The sequence below is a fragment of the Thunnus maccoyii genome, chromosome 12, assembly GCF_910596095.1.
Source record: "Thunnus maccoyii chromosome 12, fThuMac1.1, whole genome shotgun sequence".
Classification (NCBI taxonomy): Eukaryota; Metazoa; Chordata; class Actinopteri; order Scombriformes; family Scombridae; genus Thunnus; species Thunnus maccoyii.
In genome coordinates, this window is record NC_056544.1 from 10623940 (window position 1) to 10646070 (window position 22131).

The 22131-nt window shown below is 38.9% G+C and overlaps 2 protein-coding genes across 6 annotated transcripts; one reads left to right on the forward strand and one right to left on the reverse strand.

Annotated features, from left to right (window-relative positions):
• The first annotated feature begins 221 nt into the window (after positions 1 to 221).
• LOC121908382 lies at positions 222 to 7657 on the forward strand. Of its 4 annotated transcripts, none has more exons than XM_042428334.1 (11): positions 222 to 446; positions 809 to 921; positions 1895 to 1997; positions 2801 to 3317; positions 3454 to 3529; positions 3748 to 3814; positions 5326 to 5470; positions 5582 to 5642; positions 5735 to 5865; positions 5977 to 6066; positions 7160 to 7657. In XM_042428334.1, the coding sequence occupies exons 1-11, from the start codon at positions 355 to 357 to the stop codon at positions 7178 to 7180; spliced, it is 1416 nt and encodes a 471-aa protein (XP_042284268.1). In that variant the 5' UTR covers positions 222 to 354; the 3' UTR covers positions 7181 to 7657. The 4 variants fall into 4 exon arrangements, with proteins under 4 accessions (XP_042284268.1, XP_042284269.1, XP_042284270.1 ...); XM_042428335.1 differs by having other exon boundaries at positions 809 to 915; XM_042428336.1 differs by having other exon boundaries at positions 223 to 446; positions 2801 to 3308.
• A 435-nt stretch (positions 7658 to 8092) lies between these two features.
• Positions 8093 to 21943, reverse strand: znf644a (zinc finger protein 644a). 2 transcript variants are annotated; one of them, XM_042428326.1, is made up of 6 exons: positions 21765 to 21943; positions 15411 to 17910; positions 14511 to 15104; positions 12719 to 12844; positions 8969 to 9071; positions 8093 to 8591 (listed from the first exon to the last, which is right to left on the reverse strand). In XM_042428326.1, the coding sequence occupies exons 2-6, from the start codon at positions 17905 to 17907 to the stop codon at positions 8396 to 8398; spliced, it is 3516 nt and encodes a 1171-aa protein (XP_042284260.1). In that variant the 5' UTR covers positions 17908 to 17910; positions 21765 to 21943; the 3' UTR covers positions 8093 to 8395. The 2 variants fall into 2 exon arrangements, with proteins under 2 accessions (XP_042284260.1, XP_042284259.1); XM_042428325.1 differs by having other exon boundaries at positions 21704 to 21942.
• Between the last annotated feature and the right edge of the window lie 188 nt (positions 21944 to 22131).

The following is a 22131-nucleotide window of genomic DNA, read 5'->3' on the forward strand; positions in this document are numbered from 1 at the left end:
TATGGTATGTTGATAGATATATGTCGCTACATTTAAAGAATTCATAGGATACTAAATTGTCACTGTGTTGGCAGAATTATTAAATATATATTAATGACGAATCATGTTAAACAGCAACATGTATTTGCCGTGACAGTCAATAGTTCTGTGGTCTTTTTTAAATTTTTATTTATTTTTTTATTTTGGTGGCATTTTGGTCCTGACAGTGGAGCTGCCCTCAGAGTGGAACCTGCACCGGAAGCGTCCCCACAGAGGAGGTCTGCAGACAGACTGTCTGCGCTCTGTGTTGATGCAGATGAGGCACCCTCACTTCACTCACATACGAACTGACCTGCTCCTGTTAGTGAATAAATAATGAACCGTCAGAGTAATGTTCCTTTCAACACTTCAGCAGCAGCTATAGGAGCTGCTCCAGTCGGCCTGTTCAATCAACAGCAAACTGGAAGGTAATTCACTGGAGTTATGATAACATTTAGCCAACGTTACTGTAGCTGCATTCATACGAAGAAGTTTCAGATTTATTAAGTTGAGCAAGGTGCTTGTTGAACACTGTCTTTTTGTTGTTTGAATGAGCATGATGTCTGAAAGCTAACTCCAGCATTGTTTACTATCTGTTCTGTGTGTAGCTATGTGGCTAAAGCTAACAGCAAACACTGCTGAGCTAGCTCAGTTTACCAGGCCGATTTGTTGATATTAGCATTGATAAAAGGCCTTGCTACCTTGCAACATTCATGTTCAGTAGCTGTCAATGTGATATCCAGTTGTCTCATTGTATTGCTCTCACGTGTGTGTTTTCTGTGATAAGCAGAACACCCCAAGACTACAGAGAGGGTATGATACACATCCCCGTGAAGACAGCAAACTCAAACATCAGGACATCTGACATGGCTGCAAAGAAACTATCAGCTCAGAGAGGTGCAGGTAACCTCTGTGGACTTTGTTCCTAGTAGGATCCTACAAAGGTTTAAACCAATGCTATTACACGATTTAGCCAATTTGCTGCATATTACTCATTGCATCATAATCAACCATTTTGCAAGCTTGAGCTGAAATGACTAGTTGATTAATTGATTAGTCGAATAACAGAAAAGTAATCGGCAGGTATTTTGATAATCAATTAATCCTACTCAAAGATTTTCTCATTCCAGCATCTCAAATGTGAGGGTGTGCTGCTTTTCTGTGATGTTTTTGGGTTTGGGCAGTTGTTTGGAAAAAAAACAAGGAATTTGAGGATATCACTCAGGGGTCTGGGAAATTGTAATGGTGTTTTTCACTATTTTCTGACATTTTATTGACTAAACAACTGTTTAATTTAGAATTAATTGTTTGTTGCAACCATATTGCCAACCATGCTGCTGCTATAGTTATAGGCATTTCTTGATTTCCATAAAGTCCACTTTAATATGTAAATGTATTTGTCACATTTGTGTATAAAGTACTTCATTGTTGAAAGGTAATGCAGACAGTGAAGACTTTTCATGTCAGTTTGCACTTAACTGCATCAGTATGCAATGACAATGTAACTTTGACCAAAATCAATGCAGGCTTGATGTTCACTGTAATGGATTATACAACTCAAGCAAGTTTCATGAGTCTGCTAATTGATTTTGATACTATACATGAATTAATGGAAACTAATCTCTGCCTAAAACTGCAGGAAAAATGTGTCCATAAACGGTGTGGCATGCATGCTGACCATCGACAATGGTCAGTTTATAATTGGGGATTATTGTGTTAGTTCTTATCCGAGTTACTAATAAAGTCAACAGAAATTAAACACAACTTGCTTCAGTTCATTGGCAGTTAGTTGTACTCTTTAGATTACATATCTAAATGCATCCAGTCTGCCCAGATGAACTGCCCTCATTTTCATTTAGCTTTTTGTATTCTTCAGCTCAATCTTCTGCTGGTAAATGGAAGTCTTCATTCAAACCAATAGGTGATGAACTAAGTCAAGATGGCAATTCTCAGGACAAAAGCACAAACTGTTTAGAAAGGTAAGCCTTTATACAGTATGTTTATTTGGCAAAATGAAGATGCAGCACTTGAAACCTTACCTTTACTGATCATAAGGAATTAAAACAACAGAAAAAAGCCTTGAAAACATACCTTATGTGACCTCCTCTTGCAGCCACCACCAGGGATGTATACAGGAATTCTGTGGCCCTTCATAATTAATTTGTAAATCCTGCTAGAAGTTCTGTGGTGCCCCTTGAATGATAACCACCTTTCGCTGAGGACACTGCCACCCTCTGCTTGAAAACCTCTCACTCATTGACCCAATGAGCACCTGAATCTGCTGTTTGGATTTTTTTTTCCATTCCTGCAAGAGGCTGTGACAAAGTGTCTGGTCACTGACAGGTAGAGAGTGACGTTGCAGTCCAGGTTGTCCCACATTTGAGCCTCTGACTTTGTCTCATGGCGACAAAAAATGTTGAAATATGGTCTGTCTGAAGGTGACCTCATTAGGAATATTCCAGGTGGACCTTGTAAAGTAAAAGTGCAAGTGGCAGGAAACACGCAGTGCCTTAGTGACTCTGTTTTAATAAATGGACACATTCCAGTAAATGTGCACAGCCTCTAATTAGTTTTCTCATTCCAAAAAAAGCTGCCCCCCCCCTCCCCTTCACACCAGCAGTTTATGTAGTTTAATGACATAGTTTTAGTGTCCATGAACATACAGTGGTTAATGGTAACATGTCCTTGCAGCAGCTCTTTAGATAAATTGCCAACGCCATAACAGAATAGTGAATTTATTTCCAACATACTCAAACTGTAATTCCTCTTCTGTCTCCCTCAGGACTGAGCTTTATGACCCTTATGATCCCGTCTCATCAGACTCTGACCCTTATGATCCCGTCTCATCAGACTCTGAGATCTCATCAGACTCCGACATGCCACGACGGGGCCCAAATCACAACCACTCCCTACCTGACCAGGATAACAACCTGTCACGACAGTGTGTGTCTCCAGGTAGAGGTTGTCGTGAAAACCGCTGCTGGGATTCGTCCCTCTCTGAACCAGGGAGCCGACCCCTTGACAGACATGACTTTAACCCTGAAACCAGACTCGCTGAGAGTCGAGGTCTCAGTCCAGGTCATAGACCACCTGAAAGACGGGCTTACAGTCCAGACATTGAATCACTTGACCGGCCTGGGTATGGCTCCATCAGTAGACCTCTGGACCACAGAAGTTGCAGCCCTGACCGGCTTATTCACAGCTCCTCTACCCATCAGTTTCCTGCTTCTTATGGAGGACAGAGGACTAACGGAGAAGCGAGGATAACAATGCCAGAATACAAGAGAGAGGTATCACCAGTAAGACTGAGAATATCAAAGTTGCCTCTCAACTAGTTGGGATTCTGTGGTTACTGAACATTCAGTGTTGAATTGTGGTCTTCAGCAGGATGCAGCGCTCCTTAGATGTACTTTGTTATATTTCTCTCCTCTGTAGATGGCCACTACTGTTAGATTATCCCCACCCAGGTCAGAGCGGGGCTATCAACATCAGCTGGGACATGTGGGAACGGGTAGGTTGGTATTTTCATGAAGTAATGACAGTTTGCTTGCTGTTACTGTATAAGAACATGATTGCATGCACTACATACTTGGGAATATAGTTTGGAAAGCTAATGATTAACAATCCAGTGAGTTTTTGAATGAGCAAAGCAGTACTTAAAATATTTTTGCCATATGTATTTCCTCTGTGAACTTAACTAATTCTGTATATAATACTAATGTGCTGCAGGACTGGAGCAAATCACACCTTCCAAAGAGGTGACAAAGAATAGGAGCAGAAGTATGATCATGGACAAGTAAGCACCGTGTCATATAAATGTTAACGGCATAGTAAATTGGTCGCTGGAAAAAAAATCAAGGATATCATGTGTTATATTCTCATCATGAATGTTTAATTCCATGTTGCGCTCTGTACATTATGTGACACTAGTTGGCTCATTCTGTTGATCAACTGTTGCTGCACAGTTAAATGTGATAATCAGGATTATGTACTAGTATACTGTCAGGAAGAGGAAATCCATACAACTATGTTGCTATGTTGGTAGTAATGTAGTAATATAATTGTCGAAATTTAATACTTTCCACATTCCTCTGCAAATATGCTCAGATAGCTCAGTCCGGTTGTAACTGAAATATTTCTGCAAAAATGTGAGCGTGCATATATCAGCCACTGCAGTTATAAACACATTGTGATACAGAATAAACACTGGGTGAGTCACCAAAGTAACAGACAGCATACTTGGCATTGTTCAAACTAATAAAATTTTATATTATTACTTTACAACTTTGTTAGTTCATACAAAGTACACTGTAGTTGCAAAGCTTTAGCAAACACTGGAAGCAAGAGTCTCTTAATATCATGTGAGAACAGTTTGATGACTGACTGAGCTCTCTGAGTCCTAAAGAACCAACCCTGTGACATTTACCGATCCCTTTACCATTACACATATTTGCAACATGGTAGGTTTTTATGTCACCTCTTCTGTATACATTCATGTTTTCTCTCTTCAGTCTGTTGAAGGGAGGAACAGGTTAGAACAGTGATGTAAGAATAAGAGTCTTTAGCCATGCTGGCGGCTCTGTAAGGCTGTACAGTAAGCATAGCAGTGCTGCAATTAACATTTCCTAATTAGCAGGAAATTCAAGGACAGCTGAGGCTCATGGGAATGTCATTATTTTTGCAGGTATTGAGTCATAAACCAAAGTATTGGAAAACTTAAAATTTTACCTGATGGTGATGTTAGATGAAAAGTCAGGGAATCACCAAAGTGATGACGATTCATCCTGAGGGGAACATCAACGTGTGAACCAACATTTCATGGCAATCCATCTAATAGTTGTTGAGAAATTTCACTTAAAACCACATGCCAACCTCATGGTGGCGCTAAAGGAAAAACCATTGGATCACCAGAATCATTAGGATTTCATGCTACTTGTGTGGCTAAAAATACACTTATCATTGCTGTGAATAGTAGAAAAACTATGGAAGAGAGACATTATGTTTAAATTATGTCAAACATATCGTATGTTATATGTATGTATATGTATTGTATGTTGCTGTATATAAACATACAGCATTGATGTACTGCAACCTCATGCTACTTATTGACTGGCATATACACAATATCAATATATCTGTGATGAAATAATATCTGCTCGGACTATTAATCTTCAATGATTGAAGTCTGGGGCCTGTAATTTCAAAATCTCTCAGTTGTAAGTCCGGTCTTTGTTACAATCACAGTAGTCTTGTATGAACATCATCTTTTCTCTGATAAATAGCTAATACTTAATATTTTTCTTTCAGTCCTATCACCTGTGACCTTTGTGAGGTTGAGTTTGCCAATGGGCAGGAGCTGGAAGATCACTTGGACAGCAGGAGTCACTGGGATACACTGGAGCATATCCAGCAGCAGAATAACTATGATGACCTGGCTATAGCCTTCTTACAGGTAAGATGATTCATAGTATGGAGAAAGACATCCTATTGATGTGCAACAGTGGGCTTTTTCCCGATAGTTCCTTTTTTCAACCTAAATATGATGACATTTTTATTCCTATAGGAAGTCATGCTGTATAAAAGCCGTCAGTGTAGCCGAGCCATAGAGGACAGTGCACTTCAAGGTAAATAACTTGGAACAGTAACAAATTGTGAAAGCCTTTTCTATTTTCTATTAAAAACAAAGTCTAAATACAGTGTGGTCCTTATCTGTCAGCTCTGCAGGAAAATGACCACATGACAAAGGTTGAAATGTTCCACTGTGCTTCCTGCCAAGTCTTCATATCCACATCTGCATCCTCAGTGCAGAGTCATATTACCTCTCAGGAACACCTCTCCAACACAAAGGTAACATGGCTGCTGTGTAGCATAACAGAAATGAAAATTTCTGAAAATCTCTGTCATTGACTAGAATGGATTTGATGATGATTGACTAATTTACTGATTGATTTCCTGAAGGAGTTTGAAGTGCGGCAGAGACGTGCCTGCCTTGACAAAGCAGAAACCATGATGACAGAGTTGAAACCTCAGTTTGAACACTTTCTAAAGGTAAAGTAACAATGTGTTAGTAATACATTATATTATGGAGCTCAAAAAAGTGGGGATGGAAATTGAGAATTTTGGGGGATACATGATTCATTTAAAAGTAGAATTGAAACAGAAAATCAATCAAAATCAACAGAAAATTAATTTGCAACGTTTTCAAATGAACCATTTTTCAAGCAAAAAGGCCAAATATTTGCTGTTTCCAGCTTCTCAAATGTGACCATTTGCCGTTTTTCTTTTTCATGTAAGGTTCACTGAAAACTTTTGGGTTTCGGACTGTTGGTTGAATAGAAGAACCATCTCATTTACAATTAATCAAGAAAACAATTGGCAGATTAAGCCATAATGAAAACAATCATAAGCTGCAGTCCTAATTTAAAAAAAACAAATTTACTCATTTGAAAGTACAAATTACTAAAGTAATTGTAAGACAGTAAGTAAATGGGTCATCAATTAAACTGTGTATCAATTGGCCCTGTTGAACAATCAAAAAAGTGAGCAATTTAAAATGCAAATCAAGTGCAGAATACTTGATATTACCTCTTGCCATTGCAATGATGTTCTATTATTTCAGTAAGGTAAAAGATATACCATTTAAGTATGCAAGTTTGATATAAAAAGCAGTAGAATGGAGTAATTGGTTATGACAAGATGGAAACTTTTGTGTAGACTCTATGTTGACATAATATATATACAATACAATAGTTTTGTGTGAGTATGGAAAGGTAACATCTGAAAGCAATACATTGCATAAAAAGCACCATTTGTGCATTTTAAGTAAGGTAGGTTTGTAACTATTTTTGATTTTGCACTGAATTCAGGGGGAATGCAAAACCAAATATTTCCAAATTGAGTGAAGAACACTTTTTAAATAAAGTCTTAACATGGAGTGCATTCAATAATGTGTTTGTTTTCAGTCCCAGTACACTACCTCTAATTAGTGGCACTTAAATGGTACTCTACAAGGCTATAAGTAATTACTAATCATTAACTGGACTAGATTTAACTGCACTTGGGATGCATCCAGGTCTGCAGAAAGGGGAAAATAACCCAAATGTGCAGCTATCTGACTAGTAAACTGATTCTTTTCTTTCAGGTTGGCAGCCCATTTGTATGACTGAAACCATCTGTGTCCCCAGACTGCAGTTTACATTGTGGTGCTGTTTGCTTCAGATCAACAACAATGGACTTTAGGACAACAGCTCACTTTGAATCACAACCACAGAAACCCCTGTGGCACCACACATTGCTAAGCGTGCACACTGTTAATGTGCCATTGAAGAGTCATCAGAATACATGTAGGCATCCTCACAGGTTTATGCACACAACATGGATTTTTTGTATACTGGTTCATACTGCACCTGGTTTGTCATTTCACATTTTGTCAATTTAACATTAGCTACAGTACTCCCAGGTCATCATCTTTGTCACCTTAAAAAGTCAGTTTGTTTTTTAAATTTACAGATCCAATGTTTTGTGAACAAATGATTGGAAGAAGTCTTGTTTCTTTGCTTTTTTATTTAGAACAACACAAATGTTTTAAGCATTGTATCTGTGTGATATAGTACATTTAAAATTAAATTATTTCAAAACAGTATATTTAATCATTAAATATAGGTGACATGTATGAAGGGCATTGTCAGCACTGGCTGTGTGTGTTAGGTTTTTTTTCTCAACCACCCTCAGTTTTAATTTTGTATTTGTATTAGAAACAATGCAGTTACTGAAATACTATAAAACACTTTCTATGCATAACAAGTTTGCAGACATTTTTCCTTTTTGTTCTTGTATAGTCACTTTTCCAACTTGAGATTCTTTAACTGTATCTCAAGAGCTTTCAGGTGCCATCACTTCCGGTCAAAATATTCATCTCAGTAACTCCATGCCCTGAAAACAGAGACTATTGGCTTTGATTTGAACATGTTGCAATACAAAAGAAACATGATCTATGTATCTTATAAATGTGAATATTGATACAGAAGAGAGGTGCTCCCAAATTTAGACAAAAACGGACTCAAACCATGAGAAATCTGAGGTAAAAGTTGTCTTCATTAGAAATGGATTCCACACTACATTACTGCATAAAACAAGAAAACTGTCCATTTGGAATTGTATTCCAAAAAATGGACCATGTAAAAACAGAAAAAGGTAACAATATCCAAAATAATTAACTTTATCTGTCCAAACGTACAGTATTCTCCATCGTTGAACAATATTGTACTTTTGGCCAGTATTTCATTGACTAAAAAAAAAAAAAAAAAAAAAAAGTGAAAGAACATCCAATGTACATACACATACAGTCTAGTGAAATCTAAAAAGGTCCCCATTGGCTTCATGAGGCAGCATGTGCGGCTGTCAGAGAGCTGTCTTGGTCAGTCTTGAGGGTAGGTGGGTCTGTGGGCAGCGAAGTGACCTCTACCATGCCTAGCCCAGTGTGGGGGACACTAGTGTTCATAATGTGTCTCTGTAAATGTTTAATCCAGTCCTCCTGGACCGACAAGGGACCCTGGAAGACGAGGTCACAGAACCTGTAAAAAGAAGGCGAGAGTGATGATGATGCACCAATGAAGTATTTTTGAGTATTAAGTATTCTTTGAGGTATTTAGGCTTTATTAAACGACTTGATATAACTGTCTGTTATTTTATGATGCTAGATTATGATTTATAACTCATTCTATTCCACAACCAGTTTCAAAAGTCTCATGATTTTTGGATTACATCACTGTGACATGTGTCTCATTCACCTAGGCAGTTTGTTAAATAAATACAGGAAAATGGCTGCCAACAGAGCGAATAGACCACACAAAATATTTGACAGTAGCCTATAGGACTGGTGATGCAATATTATCAGTCACCGGAAAAAAGAAGTATAACAAGAATAGTATGAAAGAAATGAAAACATTACCTGCATGTAAGTCTGTACATTTCCTCTGGAGTTTGTGGTAAGGGCAGTGTCTTCTTCTTTGAGCCAGGCCTTGAGCGTTGCCTTCTTGCTTTACAGTCAAATGCTAAAAGACAGAATTTAATTTAGAAATGTATAGCACTACCTTTGAAAGTACAGCACAGCCTGCTAATCTAACATTTTGAATAAACAAAAGACAATGATAACCACTGGAACATTTGGATGTTGTTGAATGATGTTCCAACAATAGTACATTCCCACACAACATATTTTGTTAGTTCAGTAAATCCATCAGTCTGGATGTCTGGACATTATTAGCACTGGCTTTATTCATACTGTTTGGCCTTGTGCCAGTGAGGTGAATAGTCTAGCTCTGTCTCAGCTGCATTAGCTGATCCAAAGCGACTGAGACACAAGACCCAATATATAGGTGATGATCTGTGCCTGCAGACAAAGAAGGCCCTGAGGGTTTTTTGCATTGAAAAGGTCGTTCCTCCCACAAATGCACCCACCAAGTTTCAAAATTAAAATCTTAGCAATACATCACTTGCCGATGTCCTTCTAGACCCTTACCTTGGGGAGGACACAAATAACCACTGGTACACTAATTATAACTATGATATGACGTCACACACCCTAGTGGTATCTAGCCAGTAGTCACAGATACTTTTGGTTGTATCTGCTGAGGTTTTGAGATATCAGTCTGAGATTTCTGCTGCCAACTCAATACAGTGGAAGTGAATGGAATTTCATTTGTCAAAAAGTGTTTTGAGCGGTCGTAGAAACAGTGACCAGGTTACTTGGGTACTATTAGGTAGGTAGAATTTGCCTCCTGCAAAAGTTATCAAAATTGTTCACAGTGAGGTCTGTGTTGTCCTGAGTAAAAGGGACATTGTTTCTGTAAAGACACATTGTGGCTGAATTTTTCAAATATTTTTCAATGTATTGAGCAGCTTAAACAAAATTGCATTCAGCCCCATTGCATGAGGGGATATCTCAAAACCTGAAACTTCCTGCATGGCTGCTTACCACTAGCAGTAGGGTGAATCAACTTTTCAAATGTGAATTCGCCCTTGTTACAATAAAAATTTAAGATTGCTTGACCAATGATATCTGTTGATACTGTGTTCGCAATTCACTTGGAACATATGTTCATATGCTCCTGGAATAATTGTATGATGCAAAGCATTCATGACTAACAGTCCTCTTTAAAAGCTTGGTGAAGAAATGCAACTCTCCTCTGTCAAAGGTCCAATGTGAAGGTTTTGACCAATAGTGGTGGTATAGAGCAATGTTTTTATGAGTGTATCCCCATCTTTGGGGGTGATTGTAGCTCAGGAGGTAGAGCGGATCGTCCACTAATCAGGAGGCCAGTGGTTTGATCCCTGGCTCCTCCAGTCCGCATGTTGAAGTGCCCTTGGGCAAGATACTGAACCCTTAACTGCTCCTTATGGCTGTGCCATCAGTGTGTATGTGTGTGAATGGATGAGTGAGCATTGGAAACATGGCAAAGTGCTATATCATTACTGATGAGCAGGTTGGCACCTTGCATGGCAGCCTCTGCCATCAGTGTATGAATGTGTGTGTAAATGGGTGAATGTTGGCATGTATTGTAAAGCACTTTGTGTGAGTGGTCAGTAAACTAGAAAAGCGCTATATGAATCATGCACTTTCACAATGGTTTTAGGGGTGCTTCATACAACAAGATTACAAGTTCAGCCAGGCTTCCTTCAGTAAGTCAGGCTTATTTTCTAGAAATTCTGTTGGCTTTATCAAAGTGATTGATCCTGGTTCAGTTTTATAGGCCATTTCAAGACAGGCTTTTCACAATCAGTCCTGCTTTTCTGAGCTCTCTTTATGAAACACCCCTTTGGTGACAGTAACACAAAGAGGACTACTAGCTAGCAAACATAGATGTTAACAATGTAGGTTTTAAAATATCCGAAAACGGCTTTGGCTTTGGTGAGGAAAAAGTGAATGTAAACATAAGAGTGTTTACATGAAAACTACACAGAGTGCTTTTTTAAGAAAGAGTGCCTAGGCTTGATTCCACTGGGCACGTCTGAGCCCCATTTCAGCTGTGACATGGCCGCTGGAGTAGATTGTGGTCACTCTAGTCAATGCTTGTGATTTCATCAGATGCGCTGCAGTGCATTTGAGAAGCAACACAGAAGCATCTCTCCGCTCTGCTCAGCTAAAAATACGTGCCCACTCTATTTTTGACAGAAGCTGTGTCAAGCTGCACAGAGCAGATTGAGTCAGGCAGGAAGTCAGCCACAGGAACAGCATAGAGCATCCGGTCAATTTTCAAAATAACACACCCTGTGCGGACTCCGGATTGTATATCACATCACTACATCAATAATACGTTATAATGGTGTGCTCACACAGAACACGAAGAGAATTTTTTGCGCGACAACAGTACATACAAAGTATGCAAAGAGGCAAGTAGACACAAATTTGTGTCTATTCATGCCAGACAAAGCGAATGATGCAAATTTACCAATAGACCACTTTATGGTCTGTAGTTGTCGTTTGGGAAGTACAGTAAATCAACAGGTTTTTGGGGAGAGTTTTGTGTGACGGATTAATGGAGTTTATCACAGCAAAACAAACAGAGAAGAGTTGATAATGTATCTCTCAGTGTTTACAGATAAGTGTTGGTGTGACTGTTAGCAGGAGGATTGATGGCAGGCAGGCTGAGCTTCAGTAACATCACTGTTTTGGCTTCTATTGTCCGGGTGGGGACCAGTCAGTGCCTGCCATTGCTTGCTGGCTGTTTGGGGTGAATAAACACAAATGTTCCCGCGATCAAACTCACGCGAGTAATGTGAATAGAAACGTATGTCCCTACGATCAAACTTGCACGAATAATGCAAGGTGAAAATTTGCTTCGCGTTTGGTGTGAACACAACATAATCAGTTGCACCAGGCTAGAAGTCAAATGTTCAGAGGATATTTGTCACCATGGATGACAAAGGTTCATCAATGGAAAATCAATGGAAGATTTTATATGACCCCACTGCTGCCATGACTGTCCCAGTCCCTGGCTTCCTCTCCAGGTAGAGTGGTAGCTCTTCTCTCTGGCACTGCCAGAACAAAATTATCCTCTTCTATAATGCTCCTGGTGGGGTATGACACAGAACGAAGTACAGAACAAAACCACGTTGCAGCCGGAATACAATGCAGCCATGCCTGGTGGAAACAAGATGTAAAGGTGTGTCCATATGTGTGTCACCCTGAGAATTTTGGGGCAGTTTACAGACTTTCTAGTCTGAGATTATGATGAATTTGGGTCCAGGAATTGACTTGAAAACTATTTTGCAAAAAGGACCTTCTACATGCAATTAGGTGACCAGAGAAGCTGCTGGTGCACCAACAAGGATGAGAACCTGCACTGGTTTTCCCAACCCCCTAACACTGCCAATTTTGTTCACTGGAACACACAACCAAGCTAGAGGTATCAATACCAGTAACTGACCTCATTTCTCTGCTGTGCTGGACAGGAACTTTAACCACTGCACCACCCCCTTGCCCAAGAACATGAATGTTTGAATTTGCTGAGCACTGGTTATACCTCTATACTGGCTTAAAATGGTTCAGAAATAAATGAAATTAGAGAAGGCAAAATTTTCTGAGAAAATGTTTGTGTAAACACTGTTGGTAGTAGAACATGCTATACACCCCAGACTGCTACTGATACTTGAAAAGGATGATTTCTTTTAATTTAATGCTGTTGTTGATGCCACTTACTGGTTCCCTCTAGTAAGGCGTTCCTTTTTCGTTTTGCATATGCCCGGAGGTGATTAGACAAGCTAACTCCACTGTGGAAAGTTGCATTGCAATGGACACACACCTTCCTGTTGAATTCACCTTTCTCTGTAAAAGACAAAAAATACAAAGACAAACAAATAAACACAAAAAACCCCATCAATATAGTGATCCTTATTTGTTGGTGGTCAAAGAAGTGTTTCACTAGCCTCTCTGGTTAATATCATGTTACTCTTTAAGGAGCTGTAGGACTTGACTTCATTACAACAGGTACTTTTTGTATCTGTATACTAACTGTAAACTAACCCCTATAACATCAGCCATTTCACTTTCACTGTCTTTAGTTTTTGCTCTTATATTAAATTAGATTATCGTGATCAATATTATTATATTTGCAAAAGTAAGGTTAAGAAATAAGACAATAGCTGTGAGGAAGAATGCTCTACATGCTAGATTCCGTCATTAAACTGTATACACAAAATATATAACATTTGAGGCATTTTATCAAAACATGTAATTTGCTGAGGAGGTTAGAGGTGTGACTATTGCCTAGCTGTCTTGCTTTGATCTATGCCTACCAAGTTGTAACGGAATAGCTTAAGTTATAATATAGCTTCTGCTATATGACTCTTTCTGATGTACACAAGACAATATGACACTATATCCTATTTCTGACAATGACAATTGACCAATTAAAGAGTACATAGTCTGTAACATCTGTGCCTCAGCAGGAGGCCTGTCAAATTTAACAAAGCAGTTTCTAAAATTCAACTCTCATTACTATGTTAATAGGTGCTGTTGACGTAACACTAAAATGAACATCTTATTCCTTTATTGCAAGTATATCAGCCAAATTATGAAAATCTTTCAAATAATTATTTGCTGCATGCAGAACACAACACATAACAGTTGCTATAGAGCTGAGGCAGGGCATTTTTTGTCGATTAAAGGTCATATACTTATCTTTTTTTTTCCCCCCTTCGAGGAGTATTTTTATAGCCTGAATTTACAATCTATCAATCTGACACTGGTCTTTAAAAAAAACTGGAACATGATAATAGAGCCTAAACAATAATTAATAAGCAGATTGGCTTGTCACAGGTATATTGAATCAGCATAATTGACATATGCAAAAAAACACTTGAAGTACACTGAAGAACATTTAAGTTATTAATTTATAAACTATGCATTTTTTATGTATACTTTTCTTCATTCAGGTTAAATAGTTTTGTATTGTAGTTATTTTAATTTATAGTTAATAAATTCACAGTGAGTTTTATTGTTCAATTTTTTTTTACTACATTATCATTTTTTATCATTAAAGTTTGATATCTGTAAAATATCCTGCCTCTGTGCAATTGTCCCTTTTTTCCACTAATATAATAGATGGATTCATCCAAAAATGTTTGCTGTGCCAAATGTATTTTGTTGATATATGTAAAAACACAAATATTGGACAAAATATCTTTAACCACAGTACTGATTTTGAAAATTCAAATGTCATATACATTATACTGGATTTTCAGTCAATGTTGTAGCACTGCTTTTGACGTGCTGAAGTTCATGTGAAGTGCTATTCAACTAAATTTTAGTCTCATTACTGTAGTAAGTTTCTGAGGTCTTAAAAGATGAAATGCAACATAGATTTTTCACTTTCTTGTAAATAAAAAATATCAAAAGGAGTACAGGGTGGATTGTTCTTAATCAAAACACTTAAGCAGTATTCCACTTCCTGTCTAACCTTTCTGGTAATGACTGTAAGGAGGTTACTTACCAGATATTGAGTTTGGCAGTGAAGATGAAACTCTTGAACCTGAACTGTGCTCACTGTTTGAAGAAACTGCTAACATGTTTCTTGACATCTGAGAAGACCCCTTTAGTTTGGAGTCTTCCTGACACTTCCTCTTCTTCAGAATTCCTATCAAGGCATTCGTGCCTGAGAGTGAATTTTTAACATCCAACTTAGTTTCTAGTTGCCTTTTTTCAGATTCCATTTCCGCTAAAGAAAATGTGGGCATCAGTGGTTTGGCATCAGTGCAAACACTTGAAACAGAATTATTTTTTGTGATTCCAATGGGGGTTGGCGTGAAACGATCAACACTGGACAGCTTTGGTGAAGCACCATATTGGAAATGGTTCCGCCTCTTTCCCAGAATTTGGAGCGCCCTCTGGAACTCCTTCTTGTCGCGCATCAACTCCCGAAGTAAAAATAATGGGGATTTGTTCTTTGTTGCAAAGCTTTTACCAAGCTTTTTGAGGTGGCCACGTATATGGTTGGACTGCCCAGTCCTGTTATCAAATGAATCACCACATAATGGACAGGAGTGAATACTCTTCACAGTCTCAGATTCTGACTCCAACTGTAATGCTGCAAAAAACAAAAAACACCATCAGAAACATAAAAATTGTACAATACAATACTATTAGCTTGCATTAGTACAAGGAAACTAAACGGAGCACAATACAGGAAATTTTAAAGTACATATAAAAGGAATACTTCAGTTTATTACAACTTTTAGCGATGGCGCTGCATTCTGAAATCTCTGTAATAAATTTAGTAAGTTCAATGTTAAATCACAACCAACAGCTGATGGCCACAAAAACATATAAACCAAGACGTAATAAAGAGTAATTTTCCTTTAATAGAAAGAAAATGGAGGAAGTACTCAAGTACCTTTTTTCAATCGCCGGAATGCCGAAATCTTCCGTCGAATTCGTGGTCTCCTGTCTTGAGAAGCCACCTGCTCAGGAGGCACTACATGGCGTGCATTGTAGCTCAGTCCGACCCTATGAAGATGCCCTCGGACATGATTGGACAATCCAACACCTGATTCAAAGATGGCAGGACAGTATGGACAGGTCTTGCGGTCTGATTCCAACTCTGACAGATCGTCTGTGAAGGGTTCTCTCAATGGTATTGGGTGGGAGTCAAAGGTTTCTTGAAATACTTCTGTTTCTATGCATTCTTCTTTGATTTCAGGGTCACTCTGATCCTGCTCTTCAGTCTTAATTTTCTCAAACAGCATTTTTGATGCCTGCAGGGCACCCCTCATTGACATTCTTCTGCTATAGGTATAAATTATGTTTTGTTTTTCTTGCTTGATTCCATTGTCAAAAAGGTTAGTGTTGGCATCTGCATCCTTAAACTGGAAAATTTCTTTTTCGTCACAGTCTTCCACTTCTCCTTGATTTAGTCTCTTGGGACTTGGCAAAGGTTTTGGTAAGATGAAGCATGAGTCTTGATCAGAGGTGTTGCGATATGGGGTTGACATTTTTCTTTTAGATGGTGACTTTTTGAAGGTTGACTGATTTATGTTCAACTTGGGTACACTGCTTCTGTTGGTATCTCTCTCAGCTTCTCTGGATGGCACTCTATGGCCATTTGGGGACAAAGCTGAATCTTCAACTTTGACAGTCAATGTTCCTGGCAACTGATCAGAGCCATCTTTGTCACTTTCAGAATCCTGAACAGATGTGCTGCAATTATTGCTTTCCTTCTTCTGTTCTGCAGTCTTCTTTCCATGTCTTTGTCGGGACAGGAGAACATTAATGGATTTGTCAAGCTTTGATTCTGTTAGTTGAGACTTGAGACTTCTCTTAATCTTGCTATTTTTGAATAAGTCTGAAATGTCATTGGACTCGCTGGGTGAACAAGTTGTTTTAGAAGAGATTTGATTTTTTATTAAGATTTTAGATGTTAACTCTGCATCTTCTACAGGAGTTTTACTAGTGGGAACATGCTGCTCTTTAGATGGTTGTGCATTTTTCTCACGAGACTGTGCAGCTTTGTATTCCTCAAAAGTTTGTTGATGACGACGCAGAAGGTGATTCTTAAAAACGTTTTTGCTAAAAGCTCTATAAGAACAAACGTTACAAGAGAAGATTTCTGAGTCATCATTCTGGATCTGCTTTCTAACTGTAATAACAGTGTGCTGCATAATGTTATGTCTCCTAAGATCATTCTCACTCAGAGTCCTGAAGCTACATTTGTCACATTTAAATTTTCTTTTGTCCTTCTCATGTGTTTTCGCATGTTGAACAAACGTGTTTGGGCAGTTTGTTTCAAATGAGCACTGAGGACAGCAAAGCTTTGCATTTTTACCCTCGTTCTTCTTATCACTTCTGTCTTTGATCTCTTCAGTGAGTCTTGATCTCTTTTCCTGGTGTATGGACATGTGCTCAATAAGTGAACCACTTTGTCTGAAAGACTGTCCACATTCCTGGCATATAAAAGGCTTTGGCGAATTATTCGGAGGGTCCACATGAGACTTCATGTGGCAATGCAAATGATGCTCTTTCTTGAAAATGAGCTTACATTTTGAGCAAGGGTAACATGATGGCTTCTCCTCTGAATGAGAATTTACTGAGAGCCTCCCCTTCAATGGTGAAAGCCCATGACCTAGACGGTTCTCATGTGAATTTCTTGCAGGTGCATTGTAAAGAATTTGCTTGATGGCCTTTACAGTTCCATTGGGATACTTTGTAACTTTCCCAGTTGTTGACGACTGTGAATTGGAGAACTTCCTTGACTTTCTGACTTTTCTGACAGGAATGGAGTCTACTTGGCCTTCTGCATCAGACAAATCCTCAGATGACTTGTGGCTCATATCAGGGTAAAGGTCTTCTGAGGGATCCACCATGACAACCATGTCCATTTTCCGTTTCCTTCTCCTTTGGCTGTTTGGAGGCAGGACTTCATCTTTAGGCTCCTCACCAGGGGAATCACCATGGTTCTCCCACAGAAACTGCATAAACTCTTTGTGAGGGTCCCAATGGATGTCACTGGCACTACTGAAATTATCCAATGAGTTCTCAGGTGATTCGTCAAACCCCCATATTCCTGCAGTGTCAATTTCCTGCACAGTTTTTAGAGGGGTGATGCTCTTTTCTTCCTCTTTCTCTGTGGAGATGTTGTTGAGTTCATGGGCCTGTGTAGCCTGATGCGAAGAAGGTCCATTTCCCAAGCCAACCGGAGACAACATATCTGTGTTTGACAGGACATCTAGGACACTGTTTTGTTTCAGAGAAGGCTTGCCGAAAGAATCATTGCAAGAGGCTGATTCTTGTGCCATTCTCACTGGCTCTTGCAGGAGTGTAAGGGCATTGATCTCAGAATCTGCATCTTTGTCATCTCCATCAACACCTGCCAGACATGACATTTCAGCTGCCATGACCTAAAGAAAGAAAAGTAAAACCTTCTTAGATATTCCTCAATCACAAAGGATTCACTACACAATCTACACTTAAAACTATAGTATGCTAGATGCTAAATTTAAATCCTTTTCACTTCAGCCAGAGAACTGGTCAGTCTCGGTACGACAGATGAACAGGGTTGTTGCAAAAGAATTTTCACTCATTATTCTAAAGGGACCCCATTTCTTATAATTATATATTACCGCTGTAATGTCCTTGTGACTGAGAGTTTGTCACGTATGGTGATGCCTTAAACAGGCATGCTACTTTGCCTGGTGAGGTAATAGCTTCATCGTAATGCATTTTGTGGTGAGGTTTAATGTGTTTGTACCACTTACTCTATGGTGCTGCAACAATGGCAAAATATTTCAAGATTTCTGCAGGAAAAACACTGCTCTCATTGCCAATACTGCTTGGTATGCATTTCCATTTTGATTGTACCCATGTCACCTTGGTGCCGGCTGACATAAATTATAATCTTTGCATTCAACCAATCTCACCAAAATGTGTCAATGCCTTTGGTTCAACCAAGGGGAGACATATCAAAATTTTAACTTTTTCCTTTCACGCAATAAAACAGTTAATGATTACACAACATGGCCTAATTCACAATGTGAGTGGATGGGGTTAAAGACAGGCAGTTATTTTAGCACTATTTGCCCAAAGCAAATTAGACTCATGAATGGGACTTCTAGCACAACTCCAAAAGGTTGGCAGTGCCATTTCAAGCTGAGCTTTAAACAAATGATTGCACTGATGAAAATCCTAGAAGAAATAAAATACTGTTTAATTTTTACCAGCAAATAGCAATACAACACCTTCACAAGTCTAAACTAGATGGCAAGCAAGTTTTTTGCCCTTCTAGTGGCAGGGTCTAAGCAGGGATTACGACCAGCATAGTTGACTGTGTTGGCAAGGGTGTGTTGTCGAAACAATTTAAGGACCAGTGTGTAAGATTTAGTGGCATCTAGCCGTGAGGTTGCAGATTGCAACCAACTCAATACTACTCCCCTCACCCTCCCCTTCCAAGTGTGTAGGAGAACCTATGGCGGCTGCGAACTTGCGAAAAACGCAAAAGGCCCTCTCTAGAGCAGATGTTTGGTTTGTTCGTTCTGGGCTACTGTAGAAACATGGTGGGGCACCATGGTGGGCTCCGTGGAAGGGGACCTGCTCCCTATGTAGATGTAAAGGGCTCATTCTAAGGTAACAAAAACACGAAGATTCTTATTTTCATGGGATTATCCTCTAATTAAACATACTTATGAATATTATAGCCTACTCCATTTCTGCCAAGTCCGTTCCGCTAGATGTCACTAAATTCTACATTGGACCTTTAAATACGATCCAGGAAATTCACTTGGAGCTACAGATTAATGCATTTAAAGGCTTATCAGACAGTGGTTTGTAATAGGCTTGGGTGGTACCTATTTTTTCATACCTTCCTGACATTTCATCAGGGTCTATGGTATATGACGGTATTTGGTTCAAAAAATAAACAAACAACCAAAACAAAAACAAAAAAACAAACAAAAACGTAAAAGCTAAGCTGCTGGTGTAACCAGTTGTGAGCACTTGCATGTATGTGATTGGCCAATGCTGCGCCTTGCCGGATGATGTTGCGTTGCAGCAAAGGTTTTTCCTGGTTCAACTTTTTTGCGTTACGTTTGCGCTTTGCTGCGTTGTATTGCTGGCACCGCCTGTGTTGGCACATCCACTGCATCGACGCACTTCAAATTTTCACACATGGCTCATGTCAGTCTTAGTGCGGTTTTAAGGAATGGTGATGTTTGTCTTTCAGTGTGTTTCAAACAAGCAAGATATGTCAACTGCTGACAAGACTACCATGAAAGTTTACCATGTTTTATTCTACCATTGTAGAGTCGAGCACAGAGCGAAAGAGATAATTGAAAGAGTTTTTTGACAGATGTTTCGATTTTTTTTATAGAACTTAAAAGAATTTCGTTTAGATCTGCGGTTGTGTTGGTTGATTGATGCAGCCGCATCTTGTATGTATGTACATATATGAATCAGTAAATCCTTTTGTTTGCAATTTTCAAATTGTAGCAAGAAGAATATTTGCTCTGGAAATAGCTTTGCTAGATAATAAAATACAAATGTATCTAGCCACAGAAAAGATTCTGACTTAGCCCAGCCGTTATTAACACAAAATAATTGTGTTGAATTATTTCTCTTTTTGACAAAGCTGCAGCTGTAACAAAAAAAGGTTTGCACTGGAAATGGTTGTACTAAATAACAAAATTTGTCTGGTGGTACTAAAAAGGAGCAGAATGCTAACTCTAAACCTGCTCCATGTCATCCTGCCTATCAATAGGCTAAGGTGACCAAATTCAGTTCTTGTGGTCTCCGTGTAGCCTCTGTGGCAGCAACATTTAGTCGCATTTTTAAGATGGCTAGCTTCGCATGGAGCAACACTTCACTGCAGCAGAATGATTCCAAATTTAGCCGATGTTCAGACTGAAAACAGCCCTGCGTTAAAACACTACGAGGGACTGTGTTGGTGGGGGTGTGTTGTTTGAGTTACCAGTGAGACAAGGAAATACAATCCAGGAAATCTAGTTTTTCACGCATTGCCAGATTTGGTCTGAACGAAAAAATCATTGCGTTCACATTTATAGAGTAGGGTGTAATGAGCATTGCAGCCACTAAAAGCTGCAACTGGCTTAAGTACTTTAGTCACATTCATTTGAGAATCAGCTATGAGGATTAGCTGCTTTCCTTTGTCTTATGTGATTGTAAACTCAGTATTTTTGGATTTTTGGACTGTCGGAAGAACAAAACGAACAATTTGAAAACATCACAGTCTTCAGTTTTAGGAAATTTTAAGAGGCATTTTTCACGATTTCCTACTATTTTATTGACCAACCGATTAGTTGATTCATCACGAAAATAATAGGCACATTGGTCGATAATGATCGAAAATGCAGATGTAAATCAGTGATGGTTTAGATGGTTAATCTCAGCTTTTATCATGTTTCGCCACATTTGTCTGTAACGTAACAGTCACATGAGACTATTCAAGCTTTCATGGGTCCAAATTTGAATGTTACCTATGTTTTACAAGCTAGAATTTGTAATAGGTGGTTATTTTATTGATTGCCTATCTTAATGTGCTTGTTTTGATAGTGAACCATGAACAGTTAGCCACAATGTCTCCAGAGTTATCTCCTTAACCCAATCAGCATTACTGACCACAAAATGAATATAGCCAAATGTGAAATATACTTGACACTTTGCATAGATGATTAATTGTGGCCATTTATGACGCTACAAGGTCGCAGGAGTGAGAGGTCTTGTATCTGAAGGACAATAAAAAGTGTCATACCAAGTGAACGCTCCTTTGAAAAAGAAAGATGCACATAACATTTGCTCAACAGCAACAAAACTGCAAAGGGATGGACCTTGTAAATGGCTTTTGATGAGCGTCTGTGGATTTTTGTATAGAGCTAAAACTTTCAGCACAGTAGTTCAGATATATGCCAACCCACAATGAAGTTGAGGTATGCTTCCAAAGATACCTGCTTACAGAGCAAACTGGATTGTATGTATAATGTTCCGTAAAGGTATAATTGCATTTTCCTGGCGTTTATATCACGCTGTGTTGTTGGATGCTGCTTGCAGGAGCTGCAGACCATTTCATTAAGGCTGCTCCACACCAAAACCTATTCCTCAGGCTAAACTACAGCTAGTGACAATCAGTCTTCGCTACTCACTACACAGACATCAATGAAATGCTGAAAAACAAGCAAACGTTACCTCCGAACGGCGTGGATGGAGACAGGACACAATTTATACGCTGCATTGAATAATTTCTTACTTTCGTCTTCCATCTATTTCACAGTCGCCATTTTCCGTGGTGGTCTGGTGTGGGACAGATCATTTCTTTTGTATGGGTAACCCTACATACATTTGGCTGTATAGTAACAGAACAAACATATATCCCAACAATTTCGTTTCATTGTGGAACTATTTTGTAAAACAGCTATTATTAAAAAGTTACCCAAGTTATCGTCTCATATAATTCCGTCACGTAATGTTACGAGTCGGCGCCACACACCCCTGAAAGATCTGAAAATGGTTCAGTCCACATAGAAACCCAGAGTTAATGAACATCTCTTTTTTTAAGGTTGATGGCGGTTAATCACCGTTTTAATTGGTAACATAAAATAAAACTTCAGTTGCTA